The sequence below is a fragment of the Sycon ciliatum genome, chromosome 10 (genome assembly GCF_964019385.1).
Source record: "Sycon ciliatum chromosome 10, ocSycCili1.1, whole genome shotgun sequence".
Taxonomy (NCBI): Eukaryota; Metazoa; Porifera; class Calcarea; order Leucosolenida; family Sycettidae; genus Sycon; species Sycon ciliatum.
Window position 1 is genome coordinate 3862938 of NC_088652.1, and position 15304 is coordinate 3878241.

Consider the following 15304-nt stretch of genomic DNA (forward strand, 5'->3'; position numbering starts at 1 on the left):
TACATGTAGCATGTGTACTGCTCAAAACAAAAGACCGCGATGTACAAAATTAAAAAAATACTTTATAATTATCTTTTTTTGTTTTTGTTGCTGAGCGCTGCTCTTCATGCTTGTCTTGCTACTACAAAATTTAGTCCTGTACATGACATGATTGTAGTTTACCGGTACTAACACTAATAGCTAACTGTTACTTGTGCTTCTTTTTCATCAGGAAGCTGTATCGTCATAGTCACACAGCAGCAACATTCATGATGGCACTGACAGTCTGTACACGTAAGTCTCACTAGTAATACAGTGGGACCATTGTTGTTTTATTATTAGGCTAGGGCCTGTCTTGGACTTCCCACTCTAATAAAAAATACAAACAAAAAGTCCTGCTTTTACCGTTCCACTCATGCTCAGACTGTCAGTTTGTTTTTTAATTAAAAGAAAACATTCTTTCAGACTACAGTACACAGTAGTACGTGTGTGTGTACGTGTACATGACTAGTATTTTGTGTTTTGTAAGTACACTAGCAGCACCACCGGCCAGCGTTGCCTGGCCGAATGTGGCATGCGGGTGAAGCAAGTACATGAACAGCACACGTGCTCAGCACGTGGTGGTGGCCAGACCGCTGAAGTCCTGGTGAGGGAGGTTCTTCATCGTTGGAAGGAGAAGGAGGGACGTCTGTTACGCCTTCGGGAGGCTGGTCAGGGTTGTCCATCACTTTAAGTGGTGGCGGATGAAGCGGCTCAAAAAATTCATAAACTTACGAACAAAAGTGCGATGCGCTCTTCACTGCAGATCAGATGCAGAGTGCAGTCAGTGCAGATCTTTTGTATCCTTTTGTTGCAGATGTTTCTATTTGCAGAGAACAGTTCACGTGGTCCGCAGCGCTTGTGCGGCTGCTAGTGCTACCTATGCATGGCCTAGGCTAGGTGGCTACATGATTCGCAAGCTTCGCGTGCTCAGTGCTTCTGCGCGCGGCTGCTACTGCTACTCGTACTGATCGTGTCTGCTATACCACCTACACTGTTCGCACGCTTCGCGTGCTCAGCACGTAATGGTGGCTACACGATTCGCACGCTTCGCGTGCTCAGATCAGTGCTTCCGTGGCTGCTTCCGCTAGCTACACGATTCGCACGCTTCGCGTGCTCAGTGCTTCTGCGGCCGCTAGCTACACTGTGCTACACTGTTCGCACGCTTCGCGTGCTCAGGGTAGCGTGACACAAAAACACACGTCACAGGTGCCTCTTCTTTATAAGGAGCGTGACACACACACAGACACACGTCACAGGTGCCTCTTCTTTATAAGTAAAGATGTACACTGTAGTGCTATTTTACCATGATGGCATGAATGATTTACCTCCATCGCGATTCGCGTGGCATGCACATCACAAAGACAGGCGTCCGTAGATCTACGTGGTAGTCTACACGCGACGTAGCGTCGTAGGAACGAGGTCAACACCGATCGATCATCAGTTCAGTGAACCAAACAGGATAGGAGACCTCGTTCCAAGTGTCAGCGTTCATTATTTTCAGCATGCAGCTATACATGAAGCATGATGATGATGAAAGCATGTACTGATCATGTCAGTGAGCAGGTTATTTTTTTGTTTCGCAGATTTTCGTCCTGTTTTCCCAACATAGACATTACTCACTCCTCCGCTACTACTGGCGCTAGTATTGCACCTGCGAGTTGAACTTGAGAGCTTGTGGCGCGTGGAGAACCCGTTCCAGATCAGACGGCTCGCTAGAGGTCTGTGCGCGGCTTGACGACTAGTCCACGCTCGACATCTCGGCTGGACTTCCAGGCGCTAGGCTCATTCTGCATCTGGTTAGTTTGGTGACGAGGATCTAGGAGTGAGCTTTGCGAAATCTTTCACCACGAGGCACGACATTGTTTCTAGTTTTAGCACTTGATTCATCAATGTCGTATGTGTACATGCCATTGTACAACGGTTGTAGCAATCTTGCTGAACGTAGTGCTGCGTAGTTGAGAAGGCATGAATTGTATTGTTTTAAAAATGAAAGAAAGAAAGTTGAGAAGACTGCAGTTTTTTGTACCGGGACGTGTACTTCACATCTCTCTACAGCTTGTTTGTATCCATTCCCCCCGTAGTGGCGGGCCCGTACCTGTTCCATGACACTGACCCCATGCCCATGGCAGTACATGATTGTACACTTGAACATGATCTGTTCGAGAAAAACCTGACGCTATGTGCTTGTACGTGTACATACATTATAATATTATTGTTAGATTGACAGCATGAAACAAGGTGGAGGACATGTGTTCGTAAACAGTGATCTTACTGTCAATCTAACAATATGCGTGAACTATAACAAGGCTTAGGGGTCGTCGCAATCGTTTTCTGTCGTCCCTGAAACGAACATCGTTCATTTCGTACTCGGACCCCCTCCTCTCCCTCTGAAACGAACACAGCTTGCTATGCTGGACGACGAAAATCGCATGCATGTACATGTCATATGTACAGTGTCGGTCGACTTGCGATTTTGGCTCGCACCCCCTCCCCCCCCCCCCCCCCCAAATGAATGATTCATTTCAGGGACGACAAAAAAACTTTTGCGACGACCCCTTATCCAATACTGGTTGTGAACCAGTATTGGGTTATACAATGTGTACACACATGTACGGTACACACTAGTAGTAGATCGGTTAAAGGAGAAGTATACACATACAGTCAACTTGGCTAATAACGACTGCGGATATAACGACAATTCGCGAATAACGACAGAATTCCCATGCCCAGAGCAAAGTCCCATCCCACTGAAATACATATAATGAGACTTCGGGTATAACGACACTTCGCGAATAAGGACACCTGTTTGATGCCCCGCCGAGTGTCGTTATAAGCGAAGTTGACTGTAGTACCCTAAAATCAAATTTCCACCAGTTGTAGTCTACAGGGTGCTGAGTCGAATGGTCGTGGTCCGAGTAAGCCGAGACGCTCCCTTCCTCCTTTTTTTCCCAATCAAACTGGGAATTCCCAAGTAAAAGAAGAATGAACAGATTCAGCTGAAGCGACATGTTACAAATTGTTTTATTGAAATTAATGTAAAGTGGTGATGGACTAAGAAATAACAGTGATGGAAGTGTACTGTGAAGAACAATGATAGGAACGATGATAGGAACGATCATAGGAACGATCATAGGAACAATGATAGGAACGATCATAGGAACGATGATAGGAACGATGATAGGAACGATCATAGGAACGATCATAGGAACGATGATAGGAACGATCATAGGAACGATCATAGGAACGATCATAGGAACGATGATAGGAACGATCATAGGAACGATCATAGGAACGATCATAGGAACGATGATAGGAACGATCATAGGAACGATGATAGGAACGATCATAGGAACGATCATAGGAACGATGATAGGAACGATGATAGGAACGATCATAGGAACGATCATAGGAACAATGATAGGAACGATCATAGGAACAATGATAGGAACGATGAAAAGGATTTTTTTTTAAATGCATCAAACAAACTTTCGCACAAAGCTCATCAGGAAGCATCGTTGTACTTATTAACAAATTGCAACACAGATTACTATAGAGGATCAATCATGACTTCAATAGTGATATTATTATTTTTCTGTTTCTGTTTTAATGACAGTCCACTGCACGCCTGAAAAAAAGTACTTAGTTTATTAGGCGGGTTACAGAACTATCGACTTATCGTTCGCTGGCTTACTTGTAGTTTGATAACGCTTCGCTCTTCATTGAGATATCTACCATTCTCTCTTTGTTCTCCTTATTTTCTCCCCAACCCTCCTTCCCTGTAACATAATAACATATTCGCTGCCTTGTCATTGAGCATTTGTGCTCGTTTGGATATGCGAATTCAAATAAAGTATACATACATACATATAAAAACACCTAAACAATGGCGAAAAAAGTATCGGACTCAGATGGAGAGCCAAGGTTTAATTTATACAAAAGAGAAAGACCAAGGAACTACAAGTTACGCTATACTGTCCACTAACACCACCAGTTACTAAACAATCAGCTCATGCGATAACATTGCACGACACTGACCGACGGTACTGACGTTCTACAACTAACTGGCTAACAGCTCTAGCACATCTTGGATGCGCCCTCCAACAGCCTTCCAACTTGGAAGGTTCTAAGTAATAGAAATAACATAAGGAGGGGAAGGTGAGCGCAACCAAGATAAGCACGAGCTGAAAGTCTCAGCTGTGAAGGACGTTGGCGGATGTTCATGCATGTCGATGACGATACTGGCAAGACCATTGGACAGTACGGTCAATATACGGTTTGCGTTCTGGAATCGTGGTTTGACCGTATTGTCCAATGGTCTTGCCAGTATCGTCATCGACATGCATGAACATCCGACAACGTCCTTCATAGCTGAGACTTTCAGCTCGTGCTTATCTTGGTTGCGCTCACCTTCCCCTCCTTATGTTATTTCTATAACTTGGAACCTTCCAAGTTGGAAGGCTGTTGGAGGGCGCACCCAAGATGTGCTAGAGCTGTTAGCCAGTTAGTTGTAGAACGTCAGTACCGTCGGTCAGTGTCGTGCAATGTTATCGCATGAGCTGATTGTTTAGTAACTGGTGGTGTTAGTGGACAGCATAGCGTATCTTGTAGTTCCTTGGTCTTTCTCTTTTGTATAAAAAAAGTATCACAAGGCATACTTGAAAGATACCATGTGCGTGAAAGATAACAATCAAGCACTCCAAGGGGACGAAATTCAAGTATGAAACAACACATTTCCATCACAGTTTTTTCTTTGTCCGTCACCACTTCTTTTACTAGGGAATTCCCAGTTCGATCGGGAATAACGGGAGCGTCTCATCTTCCTCGGACCAAGACCATTCGACTCAGCACCCTGAAGACTACGACTGGTGAAAATTTCTTTTTAGGGTATTCTTCCCCTTTAATTTTAACCGTTTCTGCTTTTGGATAACGTTAATTATTTCTGTAGCTACTGTATTCTCCGGAGTATAAGCCTCACTGGAGCATAAGGGGGCATTCTTAAATCCCCTCGGAAAAGTCGGAGACTCTCTGAGAAGTTCGAGAGCTTTTCTTATATCCTCTCCGAATTATAGGAGGCTCTCCAAACACTCTCCATGCTTTCCGAGCTTCAGAGGTGGTAGAAACTTGGAGATTCCCGCGGTTTGGGGATCAGCGCATGCGAACTACAGCTAAAAGCCATGTGTTGATCATGAGTGTACGCATTTCCCTTTTTGCATACGCACAGTACGTACTTCATTCGTGGCACTCAAGACCCTTTGGCGCTTTATATTGCTTCACATGTGCAAAATATCTCCGAATTCTTCGAGACCCGTTCTTTAATTATACCAGTTTCTTCGACTTCTCTTTTCTTCTTCTCCGAAAAGCGCACCCTAAGCCTCACTGGAGTATAAGCTGCAGCCGCCATTTTTTTTGTCACGACGTGCAAACATCTATCCTGTTTTATCACTGTTAATTTGATTATCGGAGTATAATATAAGCCACGGGGCTTATATAAGGGGGGGGGGGTGAGGGGCGAATTTTGAGTGTTCAAACTTCGGTTTATAAGAGCAGACCGCATGGTAGCTACAAATCTGCAGCAACGCCGCCTGCGACCGAATCGAAGTGCCCGAACTGTGGTGGAAGCCACCACTCGCAACGCGATCAGTGCCCAGCCAGAGGCCAGTGCTGCAAAGCCTGTGGCAAGCGCAACCACTTCGCGCGAGTTTGCCGATCGAAACCGTCCACCTCTGCCGTCACGAACGACTCTCCGGACTCTCTATTTGTTGGCCACACGACGTGCGCACAAAGTGTAAGTGATTCACCCTGGTTGGCAGATCTGGCTATCGGAAAGAGTGTAGTCCAGTTCAAGCTAGATACTGGAGCTGATGTCTCTACCATGTCCGTGCAATCATACAATACACTGCAGCCCAAGCCGTCCTTATCTGCTACTAGTGCCCAGCTGAGAGGAGTGAATGACCAGACTATGCAGGTCCTGGGTGTATTTGAGGCTCACTGCTCCTTTCAATCCCAGTCCACTACCATACCCATCTTTGCTCTAGATGGTGCCAGCACTAGCCTGCTCAGCCGATCTGCGTGCACAGCACTGGGGCTAGTCCAGCGTCTGGCTGAAGTGCAAGGTCCAGTCCCACTCGTACAGTGTATGGTTGGTCCTGCTGCGCAGATTCACTTGACTTCCGACGCCACACCGTATCACTGCCTCACAGCTCGCAGAGTTCCTCATCACCTGTATTCGAAAGTACGTGAAGAACTGCACCGCATGGAAGATGGCGACATCATTGCGCGTGTCGACGAACCCACAGACTGGTGTTCGCCTATGGTGCCCGTCCTCAAACCTAACGGCAAGGTACGCATCTGTGTCGACCTGAAGCATCTTAATGCGTCTGTCAAGCGGGAGACATTTCAGCTGCCAACGTTAGAAGATGCCCTGTCTTCACTGGCCGGAGCGACTGTGTTCACGACATTTGCTAACGGATTCTGGCAAGTCCCACTCAGTCCCGACTCTGCCCGTTTGACCACCTTCATCACTCCGTTCGGCAGGTTCTACTTCAAGCGACTGCCATTCGGCATCACATCAGCACCTGAGATTTTCCAGAAGCGTCTCACCAACCTTCTGGACCAGCTCCCCGGCGTGTTCGTCTACATGGACGATATCATTGTCTCTGGCCGTACGCGAGAAGAACACGACCGTAACCTAGCTGCCGTACTAGACATCCTGCAGAAAGCCAACGTCACGCTGAACATGACGAAATGTCACAAGCGTCAGGCCGAAGTGAAGTTCCTTGGTCACATCTTCTCCGCCAAAGGTCTCCACCCTGACCCAGCGAGAGTGTCCAGCGTCGCTAATCTGAAGCCGCCCAAGAACGTCACGGAACTGAAGCGCATTCTCGGCATGTTCGCGTTCATGTCACGCTTCATTCCCAATCTCTCGGAAGTCAGCGCTCCACTGCGTCTTCTACTGGGGCATGACACCGCATGGGAGTGGTCTGCTACACAACAACAGGCCCTGGACAAGCTCAAACAGCTTGCCACCAATGCACCCTGCCTCACGTTCTTCGACCCAACCAAGCCGACGGTCATCAGCGCTGATGCCAGCAGTTACGGCTTGGGAGCTGTCCTATTGCAGGAGCATGACGACGGAATGCGCCCCATTGCATTTGCCTCCCGCAGCCTCACCACTACTGAGCAACAGTACGCGCAGATCGAGAAGGAGTGCTTGGCTGTTGTCTGGGCTTGTGAGCGCTTCCACGGCTACATTTACGGCAACTCGTCCCTCACTGTCCAAACGGATCACAAGCCACTCATCCCGCTGATCAATACGCGTGATTTGAACCGTGTCCCGATGCGATGTCAACGCCTCCTGATGCGCCTGCTCACGTACAATCCAGCCGCCGTGTATGTCCCTGGCAAAGAGCTAGTTGTTGCCGATGCTCTGTCTCGCGCTCCGCTCGCCTGTGACGACACACCTAGTCTCCAAGACGAGATCAGCATCAACCTCACATCTTACATCGCTGAGATCGTGTCGGATGGTAAAGCCCGTGACATTGCTGAAGCCACCGCACAAGATGAGACGCTCAAGCAAGTCCTCCACTTCGTCCAACACGGATGGCCGTGCAACCCACGTGATGTCGACGACACTGTGCGCCCATACTTCCATGAACGCCAGTTACTGTCCTGTGAGCAAGGTGTGCTGTACCATGGTTTCCGCATTGTCATGCCACCCTCTCTGCAGCCTGAGATGCTCGAGAAGCTCCACGAGGGACATCAAGGTGCAACGAAGTGCAAGTCTCGCGCCCGCCATTCCATTTGGTGGCCAGGCTTGTCAAGGCAAATCGACACGATGGTCGCTACGTGTGAAGTGTGCACCAAACACCGCGTCCAGTCGACCGAACCACTGCAACCCGTCCAACGCCCAACACTGCCGTGGCACACGGTTGGTGCAGATCTGATGGAATTCAACGGCACGACTTACCTCGTCATTGTTGACTATCTCTCGCGTTACCTCGATGTCGTACCGCTGACTGCCACAACCTCGATTGCTGTCATCAAGCATCTGCACCGCATCTGTGCCGAGCATGGTTTCCCGTCCACCTTGGTCACAGACAACGGTCCTCAGTTTGCCAGCGAAGCGTTTACTGAGTTCTGCACAGCAAACGACATCACCCATCGCACTTCCAGTCCACGGTATCCTCAGTCGAATGGCGAAGCGGAACGTGCAGTTCGCACCGCCAAGAATCTCCTGCGGAAGGCCGAAAGCCTGCAAGATGCACTCTTGGCTTACCGCACGACACCGCTGAGCAACGGCTATGCCCCATGTCAGCTATTGTATGGCCGCCAGCTCCGTACCGGTCTACCTGCAACGACTGAGCAGCTGGAACCGAAATGGCCAGATCTCCCTAGTATTCTGGAATCGGAAACTCAGTCCCAGGAACAGCAGAAGTTGCACTACGACCAACGGCATGCAGCTAAGCCTCTCGCGACTCTACAGCTTCATGACCGTGTATTCATCACCGATCTCGAACGGGAGGGCAAGATAGTAGAGCAAGTGTCCAATCGTTCTTACCTCGTTGAGTCTGGTCACTCTACTGTTCGCCGCAATCGTCGTCACTTGATCCGACTGCCACTGCCAGAAGCAGAGAAGCCGACAGTCGAGGTTGAGTACGGTGGCACAGCAGCTGATCCAGTCCGTCGCTCTGCTAGAGCTCCTCAGCCTGTCAACCGCCTCATTGAATCATGCTAATTCAGCAACGTGCCGAGACGTATCTGCCGTCGTCTCTGCACATCTCTCTTTCACTGCAACTTGCTCTACAAACAATACCTACATAATCGAATAGTCTTTGGACTCCTCATCTTCTCTATTATAGCCTGTTTAATCTCAGAGGGGAGATGTAGTGGATGCACATCCCACTGTTTGTCGTTGTATCCTTTTATGTAACATGTATGCATTCATCCGGCCGCGCTGTGCGACATGCCAGTTGTTCCGTACGCACTTTAGCTGTACCTGCCTGCCTGGCTTTTCCTTTGATCTCTCTGTCGTTCTCTGTATTCCCAGACACTTGTGATTTGTAGTAACGAAGCTAGTTACAAGATGTCTTTGGTGCGTTTGTAGAACCACTACACTCTGGACAATACGGCACACATAATCAAGAGTACATGTTCATAAGTAACCCCCACCCGGTAACCTGGCGATTATGTACTCTCGACATGACGAAGTTCAAGCTCTGCCGCTGTGGGTGGGGAGGTCTTGGGGAAAAAGTGCACGATCAGCTCCAAATCCATTGATGCGTGTCCACTGCCAGCCTTTGTATTGCTGCATGTACCCAGTTCACGGACGACAGCATCCACTGCATCATCAATACGGACTGTGTGGGTGCAATGTGTTCTATGCAGAGAGTAGTAAAATACCGGTATTTTACTACCCAATGGTTCTATGTCTCTGCATGAGAATTACCAGTTGGCATCTGACAGAGATGCCTGGCAGTCACACTGTGCATCTACTGCTTACACAGCTGCATAATGCCGTTTATAATTTTTTATTATTTTATTATACTATTTTTTCGGCAACGCAGATGATGATGATGATGATGTGATGATGATGATGATGATGATGATGGTTCTATGTCTTCTTGTTCAGATCACGCGTGGACACACAAAGGTCATGGCAGCAAACGGTCCCAACATCACCTGCACCGGTGACAGTAAGCACACAGTACGAAGTACTCTGATGGAGAGCCAAGGATTAGAATTAAAAATTGTCATCATCTTGTCGTAGCTAACATGATTAGTTCGCTGCAATATTTAAGACAGGGCTTTATTTTTTCATTGGCTCAGAGACAGGGGCACTATTCAAGAGAATGGTCTATTCTCATAAGTAGAGTATAATGTTTTACCCCGCTGATCTTTCCGCCTGCGTGCTGTGTTTGTGTTTTCTACGTGCAGACACGAGTTTTGCATTCAACACAACTAATATGACAATTAACGTGACGCCGGCGCCTGGCTTTCAACAGCCGCCCCAGAGAGGAGATGCCAAAGGCACAGCGAGGCCTGAGCCAGAAACCCAGGGGTACAATGATGCTCAGCAACACCAGCCCTCGGACGCATGTGAGTTTCCACCTCTTCTGCATCGTGCATCATTTGAAAATATAAAGCAATACGTTCACCAACGTGTAGGTTAGTCAGGGAAAGTGAACTGCCTGAAAAGAGAAAGAACGGGTTCAAGTCCTGGTGACGTTCAACGGCATATACTTTTCTTCTCTTTTCAGGCAGTTTGCTTCCCTGACTGATCCTTTGAATTTTGAAGTTATCCCAATCCCTTAAAAACACCTAGGTCGTTGTTGTTAGTCTAGGAATGCAAGCTTCGGTGCCTTGGTCCTTTGAGGGTGGTGGTTTTCGTATGGATGCGGGATACTAAGACTGTAACTTGGTGAAGAATAGCTTGCGACATTCTTGATTTTCTGCACCTTGAAATGAAATTGGAATCGTCAGGCGAAATTACTGGTCAGTCGGCGACACGCATTTTTCATAAAATATTGCGTTTCACCTGCTGGAAGAGTATGCGTGTACTCGAGTCTCATCCTGAGCACGTTTTTTCTTCTTTTTTTCAGCCCAGTATAGCTGTATTTTTCATTGCAAAGCCGTCCTCGATTGTTGTGTTCGTTGTTCAAACGAAGTGGACATTCAATCATGAAGGCAGAGGACATAGGAGCCTGATTGGAGTTTTTCATGGCATAGGACGGCCACACAGAGACACTTTGGGATTTTCTGAATATAAAATACCGTACGCACGATGCTGAGATCAATGTGTGCGATATCAAATTGTTTGTGATCTACCACATCGAGCAGAACGGGATCCAAACACAAGCTTACCGACGGTTAGGCTGCCGACCTGACTGGACAAATGATCCCTGGCTTCACCAGACGCCAGAAGTCGGACACCATGTCCTTTACCGCGACGTCCATCTCCATCTTCGTCGTGAAAAGGCTTGAAATACTCAATATTCCATCGAGATTCGAGGTCTCACCCTTTCTCAGATCGAATCATTTTTTGTTGTAGCAGTTGCAGGGCAGATCCCCGCCACTACTTCAACAGGGGATGGCTCCAAAGCATGCCTGGAACAAGCCATATCGAGGTTGCAAGCCACCCCTCTCAGCAAGAAATTCGAAATTTCAATGGTGGAAGATATACTATGAAGAGAATTTCAAAAAGTATGTTTCGCGGAGCGATCGCTCAACCTACGCCATTCAAACTTTGCAGGATGGTTCAGACGTACATGCTAGGCATGGAACCACAGGGGTTGATGTCATAGCTGCGATAAAATGATCAGCTGTAGCACCTACTCCACTTTTATGTTTATGTATCTATGTCATTCGGATCTTCCCAAGTTGTACAATGTACTGTTGAGATACCGAATTCAAATAAATCAATACCAATACCATACCATAGCTGACACACAGAGTCACACACACAGCAGATTCGTGTGCACAGATACTAAATTAGTGCACGTCGTCATCTTCTTCCCGCTGATCTCAAATGTACTATGACGTGCTATTTCACCTGACGGGTTCTTCGGAGGGGCGATTGAAAGTAGTCCAGGAGATTCCTTCCATGGAAGTCCCTCCCCCCCCCCCCCCCCCTGCCTAATGTGCAGGTTTGGCGACTCTTGGGGAAATTATGGTAACTGTTTAAGTGAGGCTCGGTTAACCTTTTTCCCTCCCATGGACGCGTTTTTTAGTGTGAGCAGATTGGCCGTGGACACGTTTACGCATTCTGCCTACACTGAACAATGTACACTGTATATTGCGGGTTACGTATGAGCATACAAACTGACATGACTCGGTCAAACGTTCTTGGATTTCTAGAATTGAGACACCGCTGGAAAGGTTCTAGGCTCCGCTTTCCTGGGATATACGGTTCTTTGCGATAGGACAAGGCATGACCGGGCGGCCACAATTCGAATGACCAGAATGTGCAAGTTTCACCTTTTGGCGATCAATTCAAGTTTTTGTTCGCGACTTCATGCGGGTTAAGGGATTTCCCCTAGAGACAGCGCGTGCGCAATGAGAATCTACTAACGCGCTTGAAAATCTACGCTCTACGACGCAGTTTTAATCGTGAAAATCTGTTCACAATGAGCAAGAAGACGAAAGAAAACATGAGAGGCAGTCGTTTTGTTATTTCCAGGCATGGTAGGGGTACTGGAGTGGAGATGCAGGTGGCCCTGGCACGCCTGTTGAGTTTTGAGTCCCTGGGATGTTTTCCCCTGGTCTAGATCTTTCCAACAAGCCATGGGTCGTGAAAATCCATCAAGGTGTTGTGAAATTGGAGTAAATTTTGTTATGAGCTGTGGGTGCAGCTTTGAGCAGGTGAGCTCAGCACGTGGACAATGCGGCCAACACAGGAAAGCAGACTAGCACGGAAATTAAAGACCGAGTTTTCCGCATCCATAGGAAAAGCCACCACACTCATAGGATCAAGGTGCATAACCGGTCCTAAAGCGGTGGGGGGGGGGGGGGGGGGGGGGATTGATCAGACCCAGCTGGCACCACCATGTGGTTAAATGGGAAGTTAAGGCTAAAATCAAAATTTCACCAGTTGTAGTCTTCGGGGTGCTGAGTCGAATGGTTGTGGTCCGAGGAAGCTGAGACGCTCCCTTCCTACTTTAATCCCAATCCAACTCGCGCACTCCCACCGAAACTGGGAGACTGCGCCCTACTAGATGGGGATGTGTATGCAAAATGTCACTAAAAGCGCCATTTCGTTCTTATAAAAGCACGGATGACCGCGATTGGCCCATATGTTGTAGTCTTTTGGACGCTGAGTCGACTGGTTTTGGTCCGAGAAAGCTGCGATGCAGCGTTCCTCCTTTATTCCCAATCGAACATGGTTGAACAAGCGGTCACGTGCTCCTACGTGCCCAAGTCACCTGGTCACAGCGCCAGCAGGCGACAACTTTCACACCAAGGTTCAACTCAAGTTCAACTCGAGTGACAGGACTGCACCCAAAAACGGTCAAACAGGCTGTAAGTTGTACCCTGCGCGGGGCGTGCAGGCACGGTGAGCAGGTGACTAGTGTACGCAGGAGCACGTGACCGCTTGTTCGAGCATGTTCGATTGGGAATAAGGGCCTAACGCTGCATCGCAGCCTTTTCGGGCCAAAACCAGTCGACTCAGCGTCCAAAAGACTACTGTACAGGCAGAAAATTTCGTCGGTCAATAATTTCGTCCAGCTCCAAAGAAAGGGATTTCGTCCGGTTGAAAATTTAGTCCATGGACTATAACAGTGTATTGAAAAGCTGGACAAATCGACATTCGTCCGCCACTTAATTTAGTCCCAAAGCTCCTTGGACGAAAAAGACGAAATTAAATTCCAGACGAATATTTCTGCTTGTACAGTACAACGTATGGGCCAACCGGGGTTATCCGTGCTTTTATAAGAACGAAATGGCGCTTTTAGTGACATTTTGCATACAAATCCCCATCTAGTAGGGCGCAGTCACCCAGTTTTGGTGGAAGTGTGCGAGTTCGATTGGGATTAAAGTAGGAAGGGAGCGTCTCAGTTTCCTCGGACCAAGACCATTCGACTCAGCACCCCGAAGACTACAACTGGTGAAATTTTGATTTGATGCAGTAATAATCTCTCTTTATCTCTCTCTCTCTATCTATCTATCTCTATCTATCTCTCTCTCTCTCTCTTCTCTCTCTCTCTCTCTCTCTCTCTCTCTCTCTCTCTCTCTCTCTCTCTCTCTCTCTCTCTCTCGCTCTCCCTCGCTCACTTGATATTGCGACTGTGTGTCTATTTCAATACAGGGCTAGACGAACCCAACCTCGAGGAGTCCTACATCGGATGGGAACGAGTACTTCACCCTCATCGCCTGGAGCTAGATCGCCTTTTAGGTAGAGATTCTATCCAGGATAGGCTGCATATGGTGGAACTCATTTCAGATCCAGAAATGAAAAACGTGCGACATATGAGAGCTTCTTTCCAAGATTTAGGGCATTATATTCTTGAGAACATAATATTTCGCCATCCCGTTATATTTATTCCCCGTTTTATCCACGAGCTAAACGGAGAGTTGGGCATTGAAACTACGGCTGACCTTCGGCGTCGTTATGAAGCCCTCCAAGCAGCCTAAGTACAGGTGGTTGTGCAAAAGAGAACATCTCGTATCTTATTGCAATTTTTCAATTTTCCTTTCTCTCTCTTTATCCCTCTCTCTCTCTTCTCTCTCTCTCTCTCTCTCTCTCTCTCTCTCTCTTTCTCTCTCTCTCTCTCTCTCTCTCTCTCTCTCTCTCTCTCTCTCTCTCTCTCTCCCTCTCTCTCTCTCTCTCTCTCTCTCTCTCTCTCTCTCTCTCTCTCTCTCTCTCCGTCTCTCTCTCTCTGTCTCTCTCTCTCACTCTCTCCCTCTCTCTCCCTCTCTCTCTCTCATCCTCATAAGCATGCACAGGTACGCATGTCCATCCCCCCCCCCCCCCCCCTCCAACCACTGAGCAACTCGGTAGTGAGTGCAGTGGTGGTGGTGATACCCTGACCGGACATCAGACTAGACCTGCGCCTGCCCTGCAAATGCTTAGAATTGTGTGCAATTGGCACATAACCTGCTTTTAGATCGTTTAGAACCTTGTATTTCTTTGAAATTCTAGAACGCAACACAAGGACCAGTACTTCCTCTGGTTATACCGTTGTCTGCCTTGCATCCCTTTGTGTACGTCTTCTGTACTGCACTCTTCCCGCAACAAGCATTGAGCAGTTTAACAGGTTAAGGTGACCTGCTGCCACTGTACTCTCTCCCCAGTAGAGCAGGTACTTGTAGACACTAAGCTACTGCTGCCAATGATTAGATTGGATTTTATTTATCTTATTTTGATTTAAATTTGACAGCGTTAGGCAAGAGTAGACGTACATCAGCCCTGCTTATGGCTACGCAATGATAAATCTTCTTTTGATTCTAATACAGTATTTTGTCCATCTGTTGTGTTCTGTTGCTGTGTGGTTGCAAGAGGCTACACTTGGCCAATACTGAAGTTGTAATGATACAGTGAAACCTGTCTAAGACGACCGCTCAAGGGACCTTCAAAACGTGGTCTCTGTTACCAGGTGGTCTCCTTATCCAGGGTTATTTGACTGGAAATAGCATGCCTAGATTCTGGTTTCAGTGGTCTTCTCGGACAGGTGGTCGCCTTATCCGGTTTTACTGTACATTGAAACCTGTCAAGGCGACCGCTCAAGGGACCTTCAAAATGCGCATTACATTATGCTCAATGTACCGGGGGAATCATTGAGAGGCATAT

The 15304-nt window shown here is 47.7% G+C and overlaps 3 protein-coding genes across 5 annotated transcripts; 2 read left to right on the forward strand and 1 right to left on the reverse strand.

Moving 5' to 3' along the window:
- Positions 1–207: 207 nt before the first annotated feature.
- On the reverse strand, positions 208–3452 carry LOC135826246 (calphotin-like). Its single transcript, XM_065338874.1, has 2 exons — positions 3101–3452; positions 208–215 (listed from the first exon to the last, which is right to left on the reverse strand). The coding sequence occupies exons 1-2, from the start codon at positions 3450–3452 to the stop codon at positions 208–210; spliced, it is 360 nt and encodes a 119-aa protein (XP_065194946.1).
- LOC135825772 (uncharacterized) lies at positions 1533–14981 on the forward strand. Of its 3 annotated transcripts, none has more exons than XM_065338392.1 (5): positions 1533–1817; positions 4798–4905; positions 9650–9713; positions 9955–10116; positions 13823–14981. In XM_065338392.1, the coding sequence occupies exons 3-5, from the start codon at positions 9674–9676 to the stop codon at positions 14146–14148; spliced, it is 528 nt and encodes a 175-aa protein (XP_065194464.1). In that variant the 5' UTR covers positions 1533–1817; positions 4798–4905; positions 9650–9673; the 3' UTR covers positions 14149–14981. The 3 variants fall into 3 exon arrangements, with proteins under 3 accessions (XP_065194464.1, XP_065194465.1, XP_065194462.1); XM_065338393.1 differs by having other exon boundaries at positions 4798–4886; XM_065338390.1 differs by lacking the exon at positions 4798–4905 and having other exon boundaries at positions 1535–1817.
- Positions 5894–8755, forward strand: LOC135826247 (uncharacterized protein K02A2.6-like). Its single transcript, XM_065338875.1, has one exon. The coding sequence runs from the start codon at positions 5894–5896 to the stop codon at positions 8753–8755; it is 2862 nt and encodes a 953-aa protein (XP_065194947.1).
- Positions 14982–15304: the final 323 nt, after the last annotated feature.